At 39.7% G+C, this 17,820-nt stretch overlaps 1 protein-coding gene across 2 annotated transcripts in view; it reads left to right on the forward strand.

The window, feature by feature from the left end:
- Nbas (NBAS subunit of NRZ tethering complex) overlaps positions 1-17,820 on the forward strand; it is a 291,403-nt gene that overhangs the window by 63,931 nt on the left and 209,652 nt on the right. For both annotated transcript variants that reach the window (XM_050141900.1, XM_050141901.1), the window contains exons 14-21: positions 2,599-2,792; positions 4,046-4,303; positions 5,250-5,375; positions 7,231-7,382; positions 9,751-9,891; positions 10,136-10,214; positions 14,040-14,144; positions 14,489-14,625. In XM_050141900.1, coding sequence (XP_049997857.1) covers positions 2,599-2,792; positions 4,046-4,303; positions 5,250-5,375; positions 7,231-7,382; positions 9,751-9,891; positions 10,136-10,214; positions 14,040-14,144; positions 14,489-14,625 — 1,192 coding nt within the window. The remainder of the gene's footprint in view (positions 1-2,598; positions 2,793-4,045; positions 4,304-5,249; positions 5,376-7,230; positions 7,383-9,750; positions 9,892-10,135; positions 10,215-14,039; positions 14,145-14,488; positions 14,626-17,820) is intronic.

Here is a 17,820-nt window from a genome sequence, read left to right on the forward strand (position 1 = left end):
TTTCCCTCCCCCTCCCCCAATCAAGTCCCCCTCCCTCGTTAGCCCAAAGAGCAATCAAGTTTCCCTGCCCTGTGGGAAGTCCAAGGGCTATTGAGAAGAATGCATATTCCAGAGATGTTAGGTGGAATGTATTTAGATGTCTGTTCAATCTATTTGATATGGTGACGTTTGACTCTGAAGTTTATGTATTAATTGGTTTTGAAGGGGTGTGTGTGGATGATCTGTCTGTTGATTTAGTGAGGTATTAAAATGGCATATTGTTGAATCTGGACCTGTCTCATCTGTTTATTGTCTAATAGTTTTATTTTTGAAGTTGTGTTCACTAATGTTCAGTTCATGTACTTATAACTTGCATATTCTGCATAGATTGTTTCCATTATTAATATATAGTAGTCTCTTAAAAATTTCTTTGATGAATTTGGACTCGATGTCCCCTTTATCACATTTGGGTATAGTTCCTCTTGCTTATTTGGGATTATAGTATTTTCAGCCTTATATATGAGATGTGTTTTGTAGACAACCAAGTGATACATCTTGGCTCTTACTCCAACCAGCAACTGAGTTTTTAATTGAAAAGTTATGGCCATTTAATTTTAGTCTTTTTTAGAATGATTTATTTATTTTTATTGTATTATATACAATATTAGTGTTTTGCCTGCATGTATGTATGTGTGAAGGTGTCAGATCTCTCAGAACTTAAGTTACAGACAGTTGTGAGCTGCCATGTGAGTGCTGAGAAATGAACTTGGGTCCTTTGGAAGATCAGCCTGTGCTCTTAACCACTGAACCATCTGTTCTGCCTGTATCTCTGTTCTTGTTATTAGTAGTGGTGTGCTGATTTGTGTGATTTTTGTGGGTTATTCACCTTGTTCGTCTGATTATTGTTGGCTTTTTCTTTCTCCCTTTGTTCATTTCAGGGATTTCCTGAATTGGACATGACTGATGCTTTTTCTTTTGTTCTTCTCTTCCTCTCATGAAATTTACTCTTTCCTATGCTCTTATGATTAAAGCTGCCCTTATGTGTAGGCGTCCATTAAGTACCTTCTGCAGAGCTGGCTGGGTACTTAGGAATTTTTTCAGTTGACACTTACCTTGAAATGCCTTCTTTCCTCTATTGATTTTTTTTTAAAGATAACTTTATTGGATGGAGTAGTCACGGCTGGCAGCTATTTATTTTCAGGCCTTCACACATCTCTTTGTTCCATTCTGCTTTCTTCTGCTCAGAGGTTGAACAGGACAGGAGTTCTGTTTTTTGCCTTTGAGAGTGAAGTTTTTATTCGTGTAACTTTTCATACTGTTTGTGTGTTAGCTTTAGCATCTTGAATACAATATGTAATGGAGTTGGTTGGTTTTCAGTTCAAGTTTCTTTGGGACTGTAGCTGCCCTCATGCCTTTCCTTTATTCTGCTGTACTTTGATTGACTAGGCTGTCTCTGCCGTCATTTGTGTCTTCTTTACCCTTCTGGCACATGGTGTTTATGTTTTGTTGCTTCATCATTTTCCAGCGTTCCTGCATTTGAAGTCATGATCGTTTATTTATTTTTCTTTTTTATTGATATTTGAATGTAGTAGTTTTTTTCTTTTCTTTTTTCTTTTTTTTAAATTCCACCTGCTTGGAACATAAGCCCCAGATGCAAGCATGATTCTAGAAACTCCTAATTTAAACAAACTATCTGAGGCTTCCATCTGAAGAAATGTGTTAGGGTCGCCCCCCTCCCCCCTTTTTTTAATTAGTGAGTTGTTTTCGGTCTGACTAACTAGTTTAAACATCTTTCCTTTTTGAGTTTAAGTATGCTTTAAATTTTATGACTTACTCTTATAGGCATCATAGTTAAGCAATATCATATCTATTGTGGAATAATCATCATTAAAAATGTGCTATGAAATCATAACAAAATATCATGACATTTCCTTTTAAATCCCTCAGTTTGGTAAACCATAATTCATTTTATTATCAGAATTCTTTATTGAATTTTTTTCTCTGTTAGTTAAATGTTTAGGAGCATATCTCCCTGGAAGGTGTTATTTTTTTTAATATTATACATTTTTGATTTTTAAATGTCTCTGAAAGTGATAGGAATACATTTTAAAAGATCTTTTATAACATTGTATCTCTGAGATTTATATACCTCTACTTCTCAATTTACTATGCTGAAAATGGTTGCATATCTCTTTCTTGAGTATATAATTATGTCTTTGATGGATTGTGTGCTGTCCTGTGTCGTGTCCATACACCCCAGCCCCTTGGTTTCCAACCCAGGGTCTTACAAATGCTAAGGCAGAGTTCAGCACTGAACTCCAGTTGACAACTGTGTGTCTTTGTTTTGAAGAGAAGACCTTTCTTTGCTTTCTTTTATAGCTTTATAGCTTCGCCTGGTCGTTGCCACTTAGGCATTTCTTGAATGAATTACTGTACCTTTTCTGTCTTTACCTGGGTAAGAATTTGAAGGATGGTTTCAGGTTTATTTTTTTTTCTTCCTTTTTTAAGGCATCTTTGAAGTCCCCCAAATATGAAATAGCTTGGAGTTTAACATACTACGTTAAATGTTTTGCACTTAAACCACGTTTGAAGATGTACTCACAGCTTCTTTCCCTCTAGATAAAGAGTCCTTTTACCCATTGATTGATGTCAATTGGTGGGCAGACGGAGCAGTGACCTTGGCTCGGTGCTCTGGTGCATTAACTGTCTCATCAGCAAAAACCTTGAAGAATTTACTGGGAAAATCTTGTGAATGGTTTGAGCCGTCCCCACAAGTCACTGCTACCCACGATGGGGGTTTCTTAAGTTTGGAGGTGAGCTTTCTCTCTTTGAGAGTACATGGGCACTAAGCTATTTAGCTTTTTAATTGTGTGTGATACAGTTCTCTGTTGGAATAGAAGGCTGTTATTGAAATAAAATATTGAGTCTAATGTGATAAACCCCATTACCATGAATCAAATGCATTGCATTGCTAAGAGAATAAAGAACATTTATAGCAATTTTGTTTCCTTTAAAACATTTCATCTTTGCTGGACATGATAGATTTTTCTTTTTCTCTGGGATGATTCATTTGAAAATGTAGAATGCTATCATTACTTCCTGGTTAGGAACTACTTAATGTTTATATTATTGTTTCTTCAAAGTATGGTAACCTAAAGTTTTTTTCCTTTCAGAAAAAAGTTGTTATTGTGAAAGAGTTGAAAGTAGAGGCTCTATCTTCTCTCTCTCTCTCTCTCTCTCTCTCTCTCTCTCTCTCTCTCTCTAAATATCTTATTATTAATTATATTATTTTTTTTTCCTCCAATACAGAGTTTCTCTGTAGCTTTGGAGCCTGTCCTGGAACTAGCTCTTGTAGACCAGGCTGGCCTCGAACTCACACAGGTCCATCTGCTTCTGCCTTCTGAGTGTTGGGATTAAAGGCATGCGGCTCCACTGTTCAGCAAGGCTGTTTCTCTATAGCTGCATTTGCTTGTTTAGAGTTCTTATTTAATTCTTTCAGGGGTGCAGTCTTCTGCAGCTTTACTTCTATGGGCACAGTGAAAGGCATTCTTAGGTCTGATGTTTATCATCCAATCAAAGATCTTCCTTACAGAAAACCATGGATTCATCATCAACCCAGTTTTGTTAAGTCTCAGTGGAATTGTCCTAGCAACCAGCCCTTCACCCTAAGCATTTGTGAAGCTGGTGAGCAGGGACATCTGAAGATTGTTCCTAGCAACCAAAATAAATACCTTCATGCCATTTTCTAAATTGTCTTCTTGTTTTTCTACGGCAAGTATAGACATATTAAAAGTTAAAGAAACTCACATTTCCAATTTTTTACTTCTGTGAACTAATTATAGATATTTATATTAATGTCCTGTTTTAAAAGTGGTTTTCAGCTTTAGAGATTTGGAAACCATACAAATGTGTATATTGTAGGCCTTTGATTTGCTTTGTTTGGATCCGTTGTGAATGACACATAATGAATCAAACCAGAGTATAATTAAATTAAGTTTTTCATTGCCTCTTAAAAATCTGTCTTTTGTTTCCTATAATTAATTTTACATCTCTCTTTTCAATTTAGTGTGAAATTAAACTTGCCCCCAAACGATCTCGTGTAGAGATGAGAGCTGGGGAAGAAGAAGAAGGAGAAGAGGATTCTGACTCTGATCATGACATGTCTGCCAAGGCTCGCTATTTTGGTTACGTCAAACAAGGTCTTTACTTAGTGACAGAGATGGAGAGGTTTGCACCTCCAAGGAAACGGCCGCGAGCTATTACTAAGAACTACCGCCTTGTGAGTCTGCGCTCCACAACTCCAGAGGAGCTTTATCAGAGAAAGGTGAGCCATCCTGCTGCTCCTTGCTGTGTTTATTGCAGAGCTGTACTATTTCAATAAGAAAAGAAATTCAAAGAGGGCATGTGCATGTCGTCTCTGACACGTTAGAAATACCAGTTCTGTAAGCTTTTAGAATGATGCCTTCTTTCTAACTGAGTAATCAGAATCAAAGCAGTGGATACAGAAGCCCAGAGGACTAAGCATGAGGTCAGAGTTCACATGCCAGCATTCAGCTTAATGCTTGGTGGGCATGCAGTCTGCATGGAACTCAGTGCTCCTGAGGTGAATGAAGCTGGAATCCCCAAAGCCAGTTAGCTAGAACGTGTGTGTGTGTGTGTGTGTGTGTGTGTGTGTGTGTGTGTGTGTGTTTGAGTAGTTCCACGGTGCATATTTGAAGGTCAGAGGACAGCGTGCAGGATTCAGTTCTCTTCTTCCACCATGCGGGTTTTTGTGATTAAACTTAGGTTGTCAGACTTGGCACGAAGCACCTTTACCCACTGAGCCATCATTGGTCCTAGCCTGAGGTTTTTGCTACCTCTGTGTGTTTTCAGTTGTCCCTCTTACCTGCCCTTAGCTATAGCTCTCTACTAAGATCACAGTTGGTGAGGGAAGCATTCAGCAGCTGCCCTGGAAGCCTGTGTGGCCAACACCACCTCTCAGAATGACTCGCTGTGCTCTGGCAATCTGTTGAATGATGTTGATCTGAACCAGACTACTCCCGGCTCTGGTCTCAGTTTTGTGTCCATTTGACTGTATAAGCTAAAACTTTATCATATTTGTTAAAGTGCAAAAGGAAGTCAGGAGACTTAGCTGCTTCTTAGAATTCTATGTGCTTCTGGTAACATTGCGTGTGTATTCATAACTTGTCGCATAGGTCAGGTGACTGTCTTGATCCTTCCTCTAACCAGAACAGCCTCATGGGTAATTCATGTCTGTTTCTTTGACAAAGATTAAAAGTGAAGAGTATGAAGAAGCCTTGTCTTTGGCTCACACGTATGGCCTGGATACCGACCTTGTCTATCAGAGGCAGTGGAGGAAGTCAGCTGTCAACATTGCTTCAATTCAGAATTACTTGGTATGTGTCAATATTTGTGGTAACTTGATGAAATTAATATTTATGAATTATCTTTTGTTTATAGAGTATTTCACACTGCTAATTTTTGTATATATAAAGAAGTGCTACCTTGGAAAAATTGTCAACATCTTTCTTCTACAGCAGGATTTTGATGCTAAAGATATTGAATGTACACTTTCCAATAAACCAGACATCTCTGTGATTATTTCCATTATTGAATTTCTCTTCAACTAAAATTGGTCAGGATCTACTTAAGAACCACTGAGATTTGCATTTCTGCTAACCAGAGATTAATGATAAAGAGGTGAAGAGAACTTGAAGGAACCTTCACACCAAGAGGTTTCATTTAGGAGAAGAATAGTTGGGACAGATTGCATGGAAAGATGTTCTAGGATTGTTTTGGACCACGCTGATCTCTAATGGTTTGAGATGGGGAGAGAAGATGGCCGTCTCCTGCATGAGTGCCAGTGAGCTGAGGTGGTGTTTAGAAAGTTTAAGTCCTAGCAAGCAGTATATGCCCTAGAAGCAGGATATAGGTCAGAGTTGGCAAGTTAGTAGAGACAGTGGCCAGGATTGGCAAGAAAAACTTTCCAAAGAACAGCTTACCATGATTTTGTATGATTTGAGTTAGCTTGACCCTTGTGTGATACATCTCACAGTCAAATTAAGATGTAACCATGGTACATGGTGCTCCCATAGTTCTGTTTTGAAGCTAAGCATGTTTGTCACTCTGGAAAATACCTTATTTTACTCCTCTACTTTATATTTTCTTCTGTACAACCAGAACACAGTCTAGAGGCAGCTACAAAAGATCTTTTTTTATACTTATAGAGCTTTGTGTTTCACTGTGGCTCATCAGAGTTAAACAGAATGATGCCGGTGCAACGTTTTTAGTGTGGAGCCAAGGCCACCACCCATCCCCAGTTCTTTTCTCCACACCTTCCAGCCTTTTCTTCTAACACAGCTCTACTCCTTTGTGACTCCCACTGACCCCCAGAGCTGTTCTTTGCCAGGGACCCACAGCTGTCACCATTCTCGGCTTGGGCTCAGACTCAAGTATCTGTGTAGAAGAGGAGGAGGAAACATTCTAAGGAGGTGGACGACTAAGGAACTAAGGTTCTTCCAGACACAGCAGGTCTGATTCATGTGTGAACTCGCAGACATGTGACAACATGTACAAGTTCCACACAGGTCTAAACCACACAGGATCTTAGCACTGAGAGGGAAGTGGACACAAAGTCCCACCCCTAACCAAGAAGCTATTTGTAACTGATACCTGCTGGGAAAGGGGAAATCAGTTTTTTCTTATGGGTGTCACTAAGTGTGTCAACAACACTCCAGGGCAGGCCACGCCCAGCAGTACTTCCTATGGATGTCACTAAGTGTATAAACTGCAGGGCAGGCCACACCCAGCAGTAGATGTTCAACACATAAAGGACTATGCTTTTTTTTTTTCCACGTAGTGTTTTCATTTTGGTACTTTCTCTTATTGGGTCCCCATCACCTTTGGAGAGACAAACACAGAGAGAAAGACACGAGCTGAGTTGGTAGGGGAGTCTGGAGCATCTGGAAGGAGTTGGGGATGGAGAAACAATATGATGAGTATATTGTATAAAAAGTTTAAACAAACAAAATAAAAATCCGGAATGCTGCTTGGACTCACACCTCCCATATCCAGTTGCATTTACCAATAGTGAACTGAGTTCGTGGCTTTTTTCTTTAGTGACCCTAATACAAAATGTCTAGTTACTATCTATAATTATCTAGTTATTACCTATAATTCCAGATAGCAGTCATCTGGTTTTATATGATGCCATCTGTTGTTAAATGCCTGTGTATTTTTCTTTGTATGTAGAGCAAAATAAAGAAGCGGTCCTGGGTTCTCCATGAGTGTTTGGAGAGGGTTCCTGAAAATGTGGATGCTGCCAAGGAGCTGCTACAATATGGCTTGAAAGGCACTGACCTGGAGGCTCTCTTGGCGATAGGGAAGGGGGCAGACGATGGCAGGTTAGTTTTGGAGATTTATGCTCACCACAAAGTTAATGTGGAGCAAAGGTCTGCTGAGGCATTGGGCCAGGTAGATGTAAAGCCACACTGTTGAAGCTGTTGCAGTTGGCCAGGGCTTGCTTTTCTTTCAATTACATATATTTGCCGGTGCTGAGGGCACATCACGCTCATACATACTCACTAAGTGCTGGGGCTTGTGGCACCAACAGGGTTGGCTTTACATGTCAGCCTGTGGGGTCCTACTAGTGTTTACCTGGAACTCACCAACTCTAGCTGGACTGGGAATGAACGAGCATGGGATCAAACTGGTCCCTCTGAATGTGGTTGACAGTTGGGGCAGACTGAGGGGCCATTAACAATGGCACTGGGATTATCTCTACTGCATGTACTGGCATTTGGGGATCTTATTCTCTTTGGATGCATACTTTGCTCAGCCTGGATGTAGTGGGGAGGGCCTTGGACTTCCCACAGGGCAGGGTGCCTTGCCCTCTCTTACGACTGGAGGGAGTTGGGGGGAAGAGTGTGTGTGTGGGGGTGTGGGAGGGAAGTGGGAGGAGGGGAGGAAGTGGGAATTTTAATTGGTATTATTTTTAAAGTAATAAAAAAATAAAATAATAAAAAAAGAAAGTACTCACAGACATTTAACACTATTTAAGTGCTAGTTAGCAATATAATAATAGTGTTAAATTGTTGGACAAGCTATTGCTTACCCGACATTTGGGACGTCGTTGAGATATAAATGATAGTATATACCCAATAATTAAAACATTTTTAATGAGACTAACATTCTTTCACTCTGTTAAGATCATAAATCAAGTGATATTCCTATGTATGAAATGCAAATCAAAATCACATAACTTATTATTTAAATCTAGTTATAATGGTTGTTTTAAAAAGTAGCAAGTGTTAGTGACACAGAGAAAGAAAAACTCTTATGCAACTTTAGGGAGAATGTAAATTGATATAACCACCATGGAAAATGAAATATAGGTTCCTCAAGAATTATAGAAGAGAAATACCAGGTGATCTAGTAATTCTGTTAGTGTATATTTATAAAAAGGAAATGAAAATATATACCCCTATTTAAAGCCACATTGTTCACAGTTGCTGAGACATAAAATCAACTAAGATGCCTACAAATAAGCAGATAAAGAAAATGTGGCACATTCACACAATAGAATTCTAGAATCATTTTTTTTGGCCATAACAATCAGAAAGCTGGGGGCTGAAGGAATAACTCAGTGGTTAAGAGCTGGGTTCCCAGATTCAGAGGGACCAGTTTGATCCCATGCTCATTCATTCCCAGTCCAGCTGGAGTTGGTGAGGTCTCTTCTGGCCTCCACAGGTACCAGGTGTGCTCATGGTACACATAGGTAGATGCAGGCACTCATACATACACATAACATGACATAAATAAGTCATAGAAAAGGGGACAAAGGCTTGTTATTTGTAGCAGTGTAAATAGAACTGAGTGTCACAAGGCTGAGTGAGGTAACTGATGCTGCATGTGGACTTACCTCCCATGTGCAGGAGAGAAGAGCTGAGCTCTCTTAGCCAGTGAGCGGAACAGTGGTCCCAGAGCAGAAGGACGGGAAAGGGGAACGGAGGTGGGAGGTTGTTTGACAGGAACAAAATCATGACCAGGTTCAAGGAATGAGCATTGGGGTTCACATAGTAATGTATATAGTACAGGAAAAATACAAAAGACCATGCCAGTGTTCTCATCACAAATGTCAGAAACATGTCACATGGTGGGGAAGTATCTTGAGTTAATCAATACACAGTGTGGAAAGGTACTGTGATCTAAAGTTTCCTAAGAAAGTCACACCTGTGTGAACAATTCTGCCGAATAACCGAATAGGAAGAACTTCCTCTGATTGTGGAGGATGGAGTGCTGCAGATCCTAAACCGAAGTTACCTTGGGCTCTCTTTAGTGCCCAGAAAAGCCATTTATCACCCAACTCTGCATGTGATGTAACTTCCATCCTTTGAATATGAAGTAAAACCTTAGTAATGCAGTAAATTCACTATTTGTTCACAAGCATACACACACGATTATAGACAGAAGTGGTTCAAATAGTGAAACCTGTTTTATGCCAAGTGAATGCACCTCGATTCGACTCCTTTTGTTTCCCTAGGTAGATAACCGTTTTTTCTTTGAGAGGTCTGCCATCAATGCTTACCCTTATTACTTATCCTGTGGATATAGTGAATGAATCATGCTGTTTGGCAGAAGTTTAAAAAGCGATCTTTTCTGTTTTGGTGGAAATTAACTTAGTTGAATAAATATAGGAGAAAGCAACTTTTCATTACATGGAAGAAACAAACTAAGCTAATAAAAATCAACTGAGTTCTTTTCTCTTTGCAGATTTACGTTGCAGGGTGATGTAGACATTGAGAGCATTGCCTATGAGGAGCTTACTCCAGCTGACAAAGAGTCTGCCAAGAGCAAACGTCAGAAAGAGCTCAAGAAGAGACGCGAGCTCCTCAAATTAGTGAACTTTTCAACGTGAGTCGTTCATTACTGCTCACTGGAGGTAAAATCCCTGGCAGTTTCCTTGTGCTCTTTGCTGTGCGACTCACTAAGCTACTGCAGCAACTTGAGCAGTCGCTTTTTGTTTAGCCCTCAGGATTTTGCATACAGTTTTAAGAGCTGTCGATGAAGGCTACAAGGGCTATTTTCTTGCTGTTTTCCCTCCTAGAGAAGAGTGTGTCTGTAAATGTGAGCAGCTCAATCGAATTCTTCCACACAGGTTGACCCTGGAACAAAAGGAACTGTGCCGTTGTAGACTGAAGTTATTAACCTTCTTAGATCGACTTGCAACGTATGAGGTGAGGAATGAGCTTAGCCCACCAGTCATGCTCATCATCTTCTCTGACACATGCATTGCTGCCCTTGTGTCTGATATTTTCGTCTCTGAGGTTATGTATATGGGAAAATTAATTTATTGAAATATCAAATTCTCTATTAGACTGCTTTTGACAAAAATTAGAAATTATAAAAGGCCAAAAGTTGTTTTGTTAGACTACAGGATAAAAAGGCTTTATCTATTTGTGTGCACATCTGCTTTCTAGATTTAAAATTCTTTTTAACGTGCTAATTGTTTATTTCCTGGAAATGGCACAGACTTGACTCTAGTATTGAGTTTCAGGGCATACTGAGTGTCAATGCTTACAGAATGAACATTGTCGCCCATTTTAATGACTTGCTAGTGAACTGGGTTTAGTTGATTGGCCTTTGATCTTTATTAGAGCCACTCTTGAATTTAATAGCAATATAATTCTTTGTTCTTTGGGAACACGAGCACATATGTCCCATGTTGGGCATTTTAACCTTGTGTTGTACCAGTTCCATGTTATACATGGAAGTAGAAGCTGGATATCTGGTAACCCATGCTTGTCATGGCGGTAATTTTTTGGAAGCTGAGTCAGGGAAATTGTCTTGAGTTTGAAAGCAGCCTGGGCTGTAGAATGAGGCTTTATTTCAGAAGACAAAATGTAAACAAAAATACTAGGTGGAAATGACTACTTTCAATGGCTAGGAACAGTTTAGTTTGTGTCTGTGTGTTTCATGGGATTCTCTTATCTAAATTTGCTCGAGTTTCTTCTTTTTTCCCATCTGGGGCTAGGCAGCTGCCCTCTGCTGAGCAGTGTGCTAAGGCTCTCTTCTGTGGCCATGCACTTGGCCTAAGAATGCTGAAGGTATTTAACACTTCTGATCATTCATGCAAACTCAGAAGCCTTGGATTCCCCAAACCCTTTAACGTTATCAAACAAAACAGTGAAAGAAAAACTGCTGCTGGCAGACTGGAGATCACATGGAGACAATGAAATTAGATTCCTGTCGCTCTCACCAAGCATTTAAAAAAATGCTGGGCATGGTGGGCATGGGCTGAGCACTCGGCAGATAGAGGCAGATGGATCCGTGTGAGCCTGAGGCTAGCCTGGTCTACATAGTGGGTGGTGGTGTCAGGACAGCCAGAGCTACATAGTGAGACCAAAGAAGGAGGAGGAGATAGAAAAAGAGGAAGAGGAGGAGAAAGAGGAGGAGGAGAAGAAAACCCTAAAAACAAGTTCTTCCTGTGGCTGTTCACAGTGAGGGTATAATTTTAACGAGAAAGCTGTGAGGAGCTCCTGGTGAGTTCATTGGCTGCCACTGGCTTGGTTGTTGGCTGGTCATTTTCCTTTAGAGCATTTCCTTTTTCAGTCCAATTCTGGGACATTTTGAGGTAATATTAATAATATTAAGAATAAACATATTGGAAACTGCCTATGTCGTACAGTATGGTTCATTATTTTCATAATACACTTGAATTTTATTGAATGATAAAATCTTAGAAAAGGTCCTTGTAACGTTGAGTTTGACTGTGCACTTAATTTTCTTTCATTATTCATTGGCTATTGAATTGCTAATCTCTGTATGACAATAGTACGTGTATTGTTATTATATTATATTGTGATAGTGACCTTTAAAGTCCTTTTGAGACCACTCTTTTTAGGAAATTAACCTTTTAGAACAAGATGTCTTGGACAAACTTGCCTATTGATACTGTGTGATGAGAATGTTGGGCTGTCATGTTTGCCAGTTACATAGTGGTAGAGACAGGCTTTGCATTTTCATCATCGGGCATGGCTAATTTTTTAATTCCATGTAAATAAGATAATTCATTTACATTTTACCTAGGTGCTTCCTACATGCTAGCTATGATGCCGTTGATGGACATAGGGAGACATATGAGCCACAGTTTTCCTGGAGTCCTCAAGATACAGACTTTTAGTGAAGGTCACGGTGTGAAGAATCGGTGCAGCAGAGGAGAGAAGCATATGAATTCTCAGAGATGCTCAGGACGTCTCTATAAGGAAGTCACTATCAGATAGTCCTTGACAAGTGAAGGCAGATTTATAAGAGACAGGAAGGTAGAATTCAGAGTTTGGTCTTCTTGGTTTCCTTAAGTCCAGAGCTCAGCATGATATCTGACTCACTATAGACCTTGTAAATATTTGTTCAGAAACACCCGTGAAATTACCTTCACAGTTCATCAGCCAATGTCCCATGTGCTTAGTCCCAACAATCTGGTAATTTTCTAGCAGTCCTTTGTGGCCATCATTGCTATCCTTTTTATTGAGGACATGAAAACTGAGAAGTTATGGCTTGTCCAGATAGGTCAGAAGCATAAGCAGATCCCACTGATGGCAAGCTTATGTTGATAATTGGAGTCTGGATAAAGGCCTAGGGCATGATCAAAGATGGCGTGTCCTTGAGAATGTGTGCTTGCTTGGTGTTTTATAGCAGAGGGAGGAAGGGACATTGGACATTAATGGGAATGAATCAGTAGAGGGATGAGGAGTTTATTGAGTGGAAGAAAAAAGGCATACCTACATGATCATAGAAGAGTTGAGATGGGGTCCAGAGCGTGGGTGGATTGTGAGACATTAAAGGTTCAGAGATGTTTGTTTTGGCCATTCCTGAAGGAAGGAGAGTCATACTGGTGGAGATGTAGGGAGATTTGCTGTTTTGGCAGGTTGGAAACTGAATGTCCATGAAGTAGTACCAGTTTAAAAGAATGTTTTCACCTAAGAATGGTGGCTGAGGAACACGTTGGAAGTTTAGAAAAATGTATAGAAGTTTGTAAACAACTAGGAAAGAAAAGCTATGTAAGCAGTGCCTACTTTCCATTTGAACATTTTGTTGTAAGTTTGTCAGAATGTTTTTAGCCTTTCATTATAAAAAATTCTAACTGGAAGAATGGTGTAGAGGATAGTGTGACGGATCCAGAGGGACTCCTTCCCAACTTCAAACATTTCAACATTGTCAGTCTCACAGCCTTTATGTTTTGATTTCCTACATCTGCCTTTTTTCACAGTCCATAAACCTTATCATTTACCCATGTGTCTATAGCTGTAACTAATATGTAGTTTGAGAAACAACAATGGCATTGTTACTTGTTACAAAATCAACCTGAGTTTCCTTATATCATCTGATATGAAGTTCATGTTCAGAGGTCTCTGGTGCTGGGCAAATGCTATAAAAGATACCCTTGGCTCAGCCTGGCAGTGGTGTCTCATGTCTTTAATCCCAGCACTCAAGAGGCAGAGGCAAGCAGATCTTGTGAGTTTCAGGCCAGCATGGTATATAAGAGCTAGTTCCTGGATAGGCTCCAAAGCTACAGATTTGGTTCATTTCCTATGAATTTGTTTGTGAGCTATTTGCTGTATCTCCAGTGCTTTTCACAGTAGCCCTAGGGCATGGTGGACTCTTAGTTCATTTGTGTTTGCTGAGTGAAAGAAAGCCTCACTTGTATTAACACCACTTACTGTAGCAGTAGTAAAATTCATGGCATTCTCATGTAGCAATGGCGGGTCCCCACAACAGTAGCCATGGTAATTGTTGCTTATCTGCTGTTTTCAGGTGATTTTTGGTTGTCCTACAGAAACCAATTTAATTTTTACTTTTTCATTTACTTATAGATCTGAAATGTTAATAGCACTTACAAGCTAATATAGTCCTTACAAAGGTAAGGTACTTAAGTTAGCAGTTAGTAGTTGAAATAAACTAATTTGGGCCATATTTATTTCAGCAGGCAGTGGCATAATGGATTGTAATATTTTCTTGTCATCCATATTTAGAAGCCTATTTATTGTCATTGTTTCCCTCAGGAAATCCTAGGGGCGCCTCATGCATCTGAGCAGAGATATGATGCTGAATTTTTTAAGAAGTTCAGAAGTCAGAATATTGTTCTCTCAGCAAGAACGTATGCTCGGGTAATTACTTTTTGTAAATAGAGTAATTATGGTTATTACCACTAAATCTTCGAGCTGTGTAGTTAATGTTAGTGTATGCATATACTCTTACACTCTGCTTTTCCATTGTACTAGTAACAACTGTACAGAAAATGGGGTATGTTTTGAAAATGTTACCATTAGAGTTTTAAAATAAGTAATTTTATACTGTTAGATTGAGAAAGGTGTAAATAAGGAAAAACAAAGGGTATTTTAAAATAACATCAGAACTGTATGTAAAATTTAGTTTTAAGTTTTGAATACTGCCATAAAAATCAGTCTTTCTAAAGTTCCTAGTAGACACTTGTGCCTTGCCTTCCATCCAGGAGAGTAATGTCCAAGCCCTGGAAATCCTGCTGACATACCATGGCTCCGATCTGCTCCCTCATCGCCTTGCCATCCTCTCCAACTTCCCAGAAACCACTTCTCCACATGAGTACTCAGTCTTGTTGCCTGAGGCTTGGTATGCTACCCTTTGATCAATTATGACTGTGTGTGTGTGTGTGTGTGTTTCATGTTAGACACCTTATGTTTCAAAAAAATAATCTTTTAAAACTTAGTTAAAATGAACAAAAATGTATTTATCAAATAGGATCCCCTTCACATGGACTTGTTTTCTGCCTAAAAACTGCTTAGGCTGACAATGCCTGCTTGAATTAGTTATCTCTTTCAGGAATTGAACTGAAGTTCTGATAAGATTAGGGACCCTGCTGTGTCTGAATCCTGGCCGCTCCACAGCCAAGTCTCTCATTGAAATTCTAGAGCCAGAAAGGTGAATTCATAATATGATTAGCTGGATTAATGCTCTTTATTTCATGTCAAGGCTGTTTGTAAGTGGTCACAGCAGGCATCCAAATTCTAAGCCAGTATAGACATCAAACCCCATTGTTACCACTTATTCTCTCCTGGAGACCTCAATATCTTATTTATTTTATTTGTACTTTTGATTTTGAGATAAGAGTCTCACTAGGAAGCTCTCACTGGCTTGGGACTCAACATGCAGAACAGGACAGCCTCCAGCATATAGTGACTTCCTGCCTCTGAGACTTATGAATGCTGGGGTTCTAGGCCATGACACATCCGCACACTAGCTCTTCTTTAAATGACGCAGGGCAGCTGTGTAAATTCAGTCCCTCCATTGAAATAAGAGACTACTTGTGTCCTTAGGAGACAGGAGGAAGCTCCATGTGAGTGTTTTATCCAGGATCCATTGATCTGAATAGTCTATTCTTGTTTTAACCCACTGAAAAGGTGCTTCCATCTCTATTGAATTCCTCATTTATGTCTTATTCTGAATTGCTTATTTCATTCACCTGCTTATTGTATTCTCTTTGAATTCAGTCAGAAGTTTTTTGCTTATTTGAGTTCATTGAGCGGTCTTGCAATCATTCTTTTGAATTCTTTGTTTGGGATTTAGTTTAATTAACTCTGGTAATCTGTTAGTACAGTGTTAGTCAATTTGCAAGGAGTTCTAGTGCCTGGATTCTTTCATGCTTCTTTGGGTCTCTGCATTTTGAATTAGATTATTGGTTGGAATTTTTGAAATCAGCTGTTATTTTAGGTGAAGGATTTATGGAGTTGAAGTGGGATTAGTATGTTTGGTGTGTTGGTCCTACCTGTGACATTTTTTTTTTCTCAGTAGCTAAACCTTGACCCAGTGTTTTCATAACACTGGATATAATCTCCAAAGATTAGGCTCCCCAAACTGCAAAAGCAGCCATAAGTGATATACTCAATACTAAATGTACTAGTAGCTAATTCAAAATAATTGCCCCTTCAACTCTAGTAGTTGTTAGAGAATGAAGAAGCCTAGAGAGTACTTGTACTGATTTTAGTTAAGGGTTGTAGGAATGAAAAGGGAATCAGTTAGGTTGACTAAGGAAGTAATATTAGAGCAACAGGAAAAGGAGAAGAGAGCAGAGTGAATAAGGAGAGCAGCATGAGCAGGTGACACAGGCGCCCCAGCTCCAGGCACAATGGCAGTGGGACACTGGAGAGAAAAGGACTCACAGAACTTCAGTCCACCCCAGCACTGACGACTGAGACAAGGGACCCCATTCCCAGTCTAACCCGATCCTTGGGGAGAGTCAGCCTTAGCAAGGCAAGGCGGTGGGGGATGGAACAGTATAGAACAAAGCAGTGTACAAATCATAATTGATTACGTTGTATCTCTTTCTGAGACTTTGCCTGAGTGCACTTTCTGTGTCTGCCTGGCTTTTCCTTCTTGGGCTCCTGGGCTGGTGTTTTCTGGTCAGAGCAGAACCTCTAATGATGTTTTGCTTCTTACACTGATCTTCATGTTTTATCTTGCAAAAAAGGGGATCAGACAGTGGGTACTTCCTCAATCTGGGATTTTATTTGACCAAATTGGATATATGCTTTTCTTTTTCAGAAAGTGTCCTAATAAAGTTGTAAGCAGCTTCATTTGAAGGGTTTAGAGTACCATTAACAGTGTGCTTGCCAGTTCTGCAGTCTGGCCCTTGCTTGTAGGTAGCATCTGTTTGTCTGTCTCATGAGCCTGGGACGATGCCTGCTTCTCTCCCTCCTCTCCCAGACTTCTTTTGGTTGGGTAACTGGAAGGACTCAGGAGAGGTGCTGAAGTCACTGTGCCTCACTATGTGCCTTTGTGGCACTCAGGCCCAGAGCTTACCTCTGGAGGACATGCTGCACTCACTGGCCGGGCCAGACTGGCCCTGATTAGCCAGTGTTTTTGTAAAGAATTGTTTTTCATTTCAATGATTTATGGGTGTGTGTGTGCATAGGGACAGGAGCACGTATTTGCAATTGTCTCTGTTGGCCAGATGTGTCTGATCCCCTGGAGATGGAATTACAGGCCATTTTGAGCCTCCTGACAGGGTGCTAGGATCTGAACCAAGGTCCTATGGGAGAGCAGTGAGCACTCTAAACTACTGAGCTATCTCTCTAGTCCCCCACTAGCAGGTTTTGATTGATCCACTTTTATCATTTCTGTGGCCAGAAAGCAGCCTATTTTGTGTTTTATTTAGTTATTTTTAAGTCATCAAGTGTATTCGACATTGATGAAATGTGACCAAGTGGTGCAAAGCTTTGAAATCACGTTTCTCTGTCACATGTGATGTATCATTTCATTAGCTACCTATTTTCCTCACTTCTGCCAGTCCACTTACGGTTGTATTCCACCTATTTCAGGTCAGTTTGCAAGTCCATTTACGTCTGTATTCCCAGTACTGTTTCTCAAGTTCTTGAGCACATCTCTTTGTTAGGATTCTTGTTTACTTAGTAGAGAGACTCATTATGTAAGTGAGTTTTTATTTTTCATAATTTTGAGTATGTAGATCACATTTTAAGAAAGAATTTTCTTTATTTCAATCTAGATTTATTTTATCACCTTTTTCTTTCCTATAAAATCTTTTCAGAATGATCACTAAAACCTGATTGTAGGGGTCCGAGAAAACACTGAAGAAGACCCCACATTCAAATATATTGTAAAAGCAAAGAGCCTTTGTTCACCAGCATGAGGGGTCGACCAGCTGTTCAAAATGGCAACCGCAATGAAGGCACGCAGGGCCTTTTTTTTAACAATTTTTAATTAATTTATTTTTTATTAATTTTTTTTTGGATTTTTTTTTATTTTATTGAGAATAAGAAAAAAAAAGTTTCCGCCTCCTCCCAGCCTCCC

Source organism: Alexandromys fortis, unplaced genomic scaffold (assembly GCF_014885135.2).
Source record: "Alexandromys fortis isolate MF-2015 unplaced genomic scaffold, M_Fortis_MF-2015_v1.1 scaffold_30, whole genome shotgun sequence".
In the NCBI taxonomy this organism is placed as follows: domain Eukaryota; kingdom Metazoa; phylum Chordata; class Mammalia; order Rodentia; family Cricetidae; genus Alexandromys; species Alexandromys fortis.